The 8248-nt window shown below is 48.1% G+C and overlaps 1 protein-coding gene across 1 annotated transcript in view; it reads right to left on the reverse strand.

Annotated features, from left to right (window-relative positions):
* The window catches only part of Figla (folliculogenesis specific bHLH transcription factor), a 4502-nt gene extending 2813 nt beyond the window's left edge, over positions 1-1689 (reverse strand). Inside the window, exon 1 of the mRNA XM_075981869.1 lies at positions 1477-1689. Within this exon, the coding sequence (XP_075837984.1) occupies positions 1477-1689 (213 nt within the window). The remainder of the gene's footprint in view (positions 1-1476) is intronic.
* Between the last annotated feature and the right edge of the window lie 6559 nt (positions 1690-8248).

Consider the following 8248-nt stretch of genomic DNA (forward strand, 5'->3'; position numbering starts at 1 on the left):
GGAGATTAAGAAACTACATTTTTCTTTACTTATTGGGGGTGGTGCCAGGGAGATGGTTCGGTGGGTAAAAGCTCTTTTTTTTTCTTTTTTTTATTGAGAAAAGGAAAAAAAAGTTTCCCCCTCCTCCCACCCTTCTCCCCCTCCCCCCACTCCTCTCCCCCTCCCTCTCCAGTCCAAAGACCAGTCAGGGTTCCCTGCCCTGTGGAAAGTCCAAGGTCCTTCCCCCTCTGTCCATGTCTAGGAAGGTGAACATCCAAACTGGCTAGGCTCCCACAAAGCCAGAACATGAAGTAGATCAAAACCCCGTGCCATTGTCCTTGGCTTCTCATCAGCCCTCATTATTCGCCATGTTCAGAGAGTCCGGTTTAATCCCATGCTTTTTCAGTCATAGTCCAGCTGGCCTTGGTGAGCTCCCAATAGATCAGCCCCACTGTCTCAGTGGGTGGGTGCACCCCTCGTGGTCCTGACTTCCTTGCTCATTTTCTCCCTCCTTCTGCTCCTCATTGGGTAAAAGCTCTTGCCACAAAACCTGGCAGTCTAAATTTGATCCCCAAATCCCATATGAAGATCGAAGGAGAGAACCCACTCCATGAAACTGTACTCTGACCTCCACACTTCCCCATAACAACAACAAACACAAAAACACCTTTAAGTAGCCTGCACGAGGGCCAGAAAGACAGTTCGGAGATTAAGAGCGTGTGTTGCTCTCGCAGAAGACCTGAGAGTTCAGTTTCCAGTGCCAACATCAGTCGGCTCACAACTGTTTATTACTCCCGCTCCAGGACCCTCTCTCCCAGTCCCTATACTCAGGTGCACGTACACATAACTGAATAAAAATAAAAAACAGTAACTTGGCCTGGAGAGATGGCTTAGCAGTTAAGAGCACTTGCTCTTGCAGACGACCTGGGTTCAGTTCCCCACAGCCACTTGACAACTCACAACTGTCTGTAGCTCTAGTTCCAGGAAACCCATCCCCCTCCTTTCTGACGTCCTTGGGCACCAGGTACACACATGATGCACATACATGTATGCAGGTGAAACGTTCACACAAGATATAAACAGATGAATTTTACATTTTTTTTAAAAAAGGAATAAGTAATAGTAACTTCCTCGAGAGGCCCCCACCCACCCTTTGAGGCAGGTTAAAGGACTCAGAGGACCCCACTAGCACCCAAGCTGCACCTCCAGCTGTGAGGCAGGGGTTCCAGTGCACCGTAAAGCAGCTGTCCTGGTGCCGGCTCTGAAATTGGCAAGGGGCTCCCTCTGCTCCCTCGCCATCCAGGAGGGTTAGCAGGTGAGGTAGCCACTCCCGCGACCCATAACAGTGCAGCTGCATGCAGGCCCCTGGGGACCCGGGTCAAGCCTCGCTGAGGCGAAGTCAACCAGGAGGGCTGCAAGGGACTGCGCAGGTGCTGGGTGTGGAACACCCGCTAGCACGATGGCAATGGCGGGAGTAAGGTGGCCCCGGCCCCTCACCCGCTCGCGCTCTTTGGCGTTGGCCACGCGCCTGCGCTCCAGCACCAGATGCAGGTCGTCCGTGGTGGAGTAGCCGCCCGAGGGCAGCCGCTTGAGCCTACAAATGGCGGCGAGTCGGGGCAGGGGCCCCAGCTGTGCCTGCTGCAGCTCCTCCAGCACCTCAGGCTGCGGGACAACCAGCAAGGGCTCTGGGGACACTGTCGCCGCGTCCATGGTGGCACGTCGTGGCCACGGGCTGCTGAGGGCCTTGCAGCAGCTGCGCCTCAGGTGCGCCAAGCCTCGGAGGGCGGGGCACGCGGAGGGCACGAGGTGAGGGTGGGGCGGGCGCGCAAAGGCCCATGGGCCAAAGGCTAACCTGGCACGCTTCACACCTGGGTGTGTGGGGCGGGTTGCTGTGGGGGCGGAGCCTCTGGTGGGCGGGGCTTGTAGAGGGCCTGAGCCCAGGGAGAGCTTGAGGAAGAGGGAGGGGCGGCACACTCCGGTTAGGGTCAAAAGGCTTTACACCTGTCGCACCCCCTTGAGCTGCACAAAGAGGGGCCAGGGTGGGGCTGCGGGGACCAGGTGGAGCGTGAAGAGCCCCTTGAGCGGCCATGGTGAAAGGGAGAGGACGGGGCTAGCTCATAGAAACGTGATGCTCCGAATTCCCTCCTTGAAACCCACTTGGTGGAAGGCAAGACTCGACTCCCAAGAATCCGCTGGCTCCCACTCACGTGCTGTGGCAATGCACCCCCACCCCCATACACCTATACACGCACAGGCAAAATAAATAATGAAGGGGGAAAAGGCCTTTACCTGCCATACCTTGAGCTCTGGGTGCGTATGTAGAAGAGCAAGGGTCACAGAACCATGGTCTATGTACTTATGCCTGGTTCACTAGGGAACACGAGGCTCAGGGAGGAGTGGATTTGTGGGGGACACCAGGAAGGACAATGTGGTGGGTCAGCTCTGGGTGGGTCCTACAGAGATTTCTGATCCAAAACCTTGACACCTGTGTAGCGGCAGGATGGGTTATCTGGGACCAGGTGCAGGAGTGTCAGCCTCAAGCAGATTGTGATGACCTTAACCCGCCTCACCTGGGTTGCCCGAGGACCAGGCAAGGACCTGAGAGGCACAGAGCACGCGCAGAACTCTCACAGAAGTCTGCCATCCAAACTGCGCTCAGTGTGTAAAATAAATGAAAAGAAAGTTAATTAAATTAAAAAAGTTGATTAAAAAAAAGAGATCTACACCTTTAATGCCTGAGGCCCTGGACTCCAGGGCAGGGAGGGCAGAGGGCGGGGCCCTGAAAATTTTCTGCTCAACAGGTCCTACATTTTCTCCACCTCCTCCGCATGCAGGATGGAGGCACGGGACTAGGCCACTCCGTGGACCGCAGCAGATGAGCTTTCCACCTGGCTCACCTCACGACTCCTGCAAGCCAGGCTCCGGTGGGGATGAGTGGAAGTCCATGGTCAAGAGACTTTGGCCATAGTCCTAAGGGTGCAGAGTAGGAGAAATGCTTCCCTGTCTGCCTGCACTGCCCAAAGTGCTGTCTGTGGCCCTGGGCAGCCTGACTCCGCAGAGAGAGGGCGCCCTCTGATACCCGGCAGGTGCCGAGTGTGAACCCTGGGTCACAACACTAGTGAGCTTGGTTTTCTTTCACACATACATACTGAGGTGCCTGTGTCCAAAGTTCTGATTTCATGGGTCTGAGTTCCTGGATGCATGCTAATGTACACACATCGGTACAAACACACGTTGACGTTCGGTGAAAACAGTGTTTAAAACAAAGCTGCCAAAAGGTAGCACAGACAAAATGCTTGCCCAGCGTTGGTGAAGTCCTGGGTTCCAGCCCCAGTCCAAACTACCAGGCTGCGGACAAAGTGCCCAGCACAACAGCAAGAGCCCCCAAGCCCACAAGAAGTTCCCTTTGTCAGGATTCACTTGCTACTTGCTGCAACTTCTTTCTCCTTCTGACTTACCACTTACATTATTTTATCAAGCTATTTTAACTATTTTATTTGTTTGTTTTGTTTCGTATTTGAGAGTTCATCCTGCACTGCCGAGAGTAGGCCTGAATTTCTGAGCACAAGTCATCCTCCTGCCTCAGTTTCCAGAATACTGGAGTCACAGGCATCCATATCTGGGCAGCGGGGGAAGATTTTTAAAAAGTGAGATAAAATTGGGGAAGCTACTTGTTCACTCCGGAGTGAGAAAGAAAGCAGTAAAGGGTCGACCTTCTGCCCTCCCTGGCTCCCTTCCTGCACCTTCACCACGTGCAAGCTGGGGGGACTTGTCTTGGCCACACTACCAGCAGGCTTCACAGAGATCAAAAGTGCATCTCCAGCAGAGACAGAGAAAGAGACACACTGGTGCTGGCCACAAATCCTCCCTAGGGAACAGCCAGAGATATTTCCTCACAAGAACCCTCAGGACAGACCCTTCCTGTTCTCCGTGTGGGCTTTCAGAGTCACGAGTCACAAGGCAATGCCAGTGCAGAGCCCAGTGTGTGCTTTGGCCACAGAGGAGCTGCCACTCAGGCAGGGCTGTCTTCTATAATTTCCAAAGGACTATTTCATAAGTTAGTGTCTCTATGGAATGTGCTTACAATCTTTCAATTGTAAACAAACTTTCTTCTGTTCACTCATGACTTTTACCTTTCCAGTTAGCAACATACTGATATCGAGCTGTGTTTCATTATGGGAGGAACTTCATTATCATAAACACACATGGATTTAAAATGGACTAAAATATGACTATTAGCCAAAAGCTTACCTAACAGCCATCTGCCCACCCATTCCCTCATTTTTAAAAATAACTCTGAGCTTACTTCAGCTTATGCAGTCAATCTTACCATGAGTGGATGTGAAGAACTTTCAGAAATTACAAACTAAGGTAAACGTTTTTATTAGTTAGAAACCACCCCGAGTTTCTCCAGTCTGCTCTGGACCTAGCCCACTGCTCTGACGTCAGATGTCCTGTCCTTTGGGTCCACAAGTAGGTGAGTTCAGAGGCTTCCTAGGAGACACAGGACCCTCTGCTCAATGCTGTGGAAATCTTGCCCTTGAGTTCCCTTCTCTGTTCTCTCTGGTGTTTACTAGAACGTGAGGCCTTGCTGTGCACAGCTATCAAGACGCCAGGTCTGTGAACAGTCAAACCAGCTCTCAACAGAAGAGTGGATTGATACCATTATTGGTAATTCGATGGGACTGTTAAAAACATCAACATCTTCACTTCTCATGATGTTCGAGGCAAGAGATTTTCTGTAAGGGAAGATGAAGACCCCATCCAAACCCAATACAAACACGTCCCAGACAGTAATATGTCTGCCATTATTGGTCGGTTAAATAAGCGGTATCACTTTTAGTTATTTTGACTATAATCAGTGAACTTCTCTGAGGCTTTTATAGAAAGAATGGATATAAACATATACATGCATATTATTTGGGGACATGCTGTCAATGTATTGCGTTTACTTTTGTTCAGAAATAGAATATACGTGTGTGAAAGTAAATACTATGAGCAATGTACAAAATGTACATAAAGACCACAGAGGCATGTGTGACAGTATGGGAGGAGCACAGAACTCTTCCTGGTTTGCAGAATTGGAGTTCTGCTGATGGGAACGCTGCTGAGCACATCTGCACTACCGGCCTCGAGCTGCAGAGGGCGCTGCAGAGACAAAAGTCTGTGGGAAGGAGAAGCTCTTCTCCTTTTCAGCTTCGCGCCAAATCGCTGCGCATGCGCACTTGGAAGGCTCAAGCCCAGCAATCTGCAGGTTCTTATTTGGGCGCTGAAGGTGTGAGGGATCCGGACTAAGTTGAAAACACCTAGCCCTAGATACCAGGTGGCGATGTTCTGTCACTTCGAGGAAGCTTGAGTCAGAGTTACTAGAAGGAGTTTCCTCTGTCATTACCTCTGGATGGTTTTGCAACTTTGCTCACAGGTGTTGGTGACCCCCTTCTTGCGACTGTCTGCTCCCTTTCCCAAATTTCAAAAGTCCGTAGTTCTATCTCCACATAGAAGGAGTCGCTGAAGCCAGGCGTGGACAGACTGGACTCGTCCCATCCCAGAATTCATCAAGTCCTCACTTAGTTTTATTTCCACAAACAAGCAATACCTAAAAGCAGCTTTTCCAGATTTCACTTAGCATTTCCTTTCAGCTTCACCAATGAGCAGTGTCTAGGGGCAGACACAACGCGACTGTCCTACGCCCTCCCCAGTCCGGCCCGCGCTGTGTCTCCTGGATATCCCCAGAGACTGGCAGCTTCGCTGGAGCCTTCAGCATCCCAGTGCAGATCTTGCCTGACCTGGTGCAGAAGAGGCCTACATGTGTCCAATTATCTACTCTCAGTTCCCTCCGCAGCATTTTCTACACAGGAAACCCTAAGTATGGTGAATTCTTAAAAGCTGAAACAGAGCGGGGAGACAGCCCAAAGACTTTAAAAATGTTTTAAATGAAAATCCAACACTAGGTTCTACTGGAGTCCAGCCTGGTCCTTGGCACTCGGTCCTCACTTCTATGCTTCAGGCACACTCAGTGAAAAACCAGCTCAGCTCTCACTCTCCACGCTGTGACGTCATTTATGTGACGAAACCAGTGTGTGGAGAAAGCATTGAATCCGAGTGTTTTCAGAGAGGGAGCATGCATTCATTGTGACAGAAGGTTTTCATTCCTATTTCAGTTAGCGTAGGAAACGCAGGAGTTGCTTGTGTTTTCATGTGCGTGATCCTTACACTTCGCTCATGTTCACACTCCCACTTCTCTCTTCCTTTGCACCTCCCTCTGACTTCCTTCCCCCAGTTCATTCACCGTATAAATCCATGTCACACGTGTGTATTTGTATTTATCTATGTGTGCATATTATATATATATTTAAATTTAGATCTCATGTGTGGGAAAATATTACTTGCCTTGCTTGCATGTCCAACAGCATCCCTTGTTGCCCCTCCACACACTTCTAGACCTGCCACACCAACCCCAGTAGAATCTGTGTGACAAGTTCCACAGACTGAGGCGTTTGACTCCAAAGGCAGGAGGTCTCCTGGAACCGGTTGTGGAACTCTCTAGCTGGAGAGAAATTATTGAGCCATAGTTCTTATGGCAGACTGTCTGCTTCTATTGCCTTTCTATAGTTACGAGATGTTCCTGATAGCCTGGGCCAAGAAGAAGCCACCAGCTTGAATTGGGGTCACTGGCCATAATGTCTTCTCTAAGAGATTCAGCTCTTTGCTTCATAATCATTTACATAATTATAAAAGAATACTTTGATAAAATATCCTCCTGACAACATATAAATTTGTATGGCTATGCATGTGTAGATGAAGTTGACTTTGACATTGTGGTATAAAAAACATTGTTTAAGTATAGTTTTAAATTAAACTTTGAGGATTTTTAAAAAGATAAAAGTTAGACGTTAGTTAAAGATTACACACAAACATTTATTAACTTGATCTGGACCTAGGAGTCATCCGTTAACTATAAGTGATTTATTAGATTGTTTTGCTTAGTAACTAAAGATGTTATCTGTTCCATTCATAATTAATTCTTTAAACCCACTGTCCAGAAAATGTAATACCTAATTGATTTGGTGCCTTCTTGTGCCAGGTGATTATAATTTCTTCTTTGTAACTGCTTTACTAAACACATCTTTTAAAAATTGTAATACCTGTTCTTCTTGTATAAAAACCCTTGTTTGAGAGCTGAAAAAATACACTCAGATTCAAACTGCCTCTGTGTTTGTTTCTGTTTGTCACCGCCAAGTCCTTACCCACCTGGTCTTCGAAAAACCACATCCCACAAGACCCCCATACCTGGCTGGGGTGGTCGGTGGCATAGACCCTATCTTCCTCTGATATAATCTCCCCTCTGAACTCTTGTTCTTTATGTCACCTTAGTTAGTGTTTGATGTCAGGCTTAGTTTTATCAGAGATACAGAGGTTCTGTTCATCCCTAGTTCAGCTTGTTGGTGGAGGCCGCTGCCTTGTATCTATTTCAAGATATGGAGCCAGGAAGAAGGAATGCAGAGATGGCTATTAGAAGGAAATGGACAGATTGAGCAGCAAAAGGCAGAGCAGAGAGAAAAGGGCACACCAGGAGTGCTTGGCTGTCCATCGTAAAGACACCTTCAGTCCCTGAGGGGACACAGGTAATATGCAATCCACTAACCACAGTTCTTTGTCACAGGTGGGAAGACTGTGTCCAGTACACAGTGGATGCCTGGAACCTATTTTTTGTTTATTTGTTTGTTTTCAAAGTTCCTTTGGGAAAGGTAAGCGAAAGTTAATTCAGGATTCTTTCAGAAATCTCAATTCCCTTGTAGAATGCCTGTTCTCAGCCGGGACACTCCCCATTTGCCCTTCTTATACTAAAATGACTGTGGAATATTACTTTACTAACCAGAAATGAAACTCAAAGATCAGTATGACCTTTCATGTAATTTTAGGAAAAGACATCATTGTGCTGACCGAACTGTAACATAAGGAATAAACTAAATATATGCTAATGTCTTTCAGGCTGTGAATGCATAGGCTTGACTACACTAGAGACATAAACAGGACAGTACTTCCTGAGTCAAGAGGGCGTTCACTACTGGAAAGTCAGTGAAAATTAGAAGTGTGAGGAAGAAACTTTAAGAACATTTATGAAATTGGTTTAGGTTCTAAGGCCAACATAAGTGGAGCAATTTTTTATTCTTATTCTAATGTTGACATTCTGAACTTACTCAGGTGTGGGACACAAATGAGCACCCAAGTGCACACACACACGCACACACACTATTAGTCTAAGCTC

This window comes from Microtus pennsylvanicus, chromosome 8 (genome assembly GCF_037038515.1).
Source record: "Microtus pennsylvanicus isolate mMicPen1 chromosome 8, mMicPen1.hap1, whole genome shotgun sequence".
In the NCBI taxonomy this organism is placed as follows: domain Eukaryota; kingdom Metazoa; phylum Chordata; class Mammalia; order Rodentia; family Cricetidae; genus Microtus; species Microtus pennsylvanicus.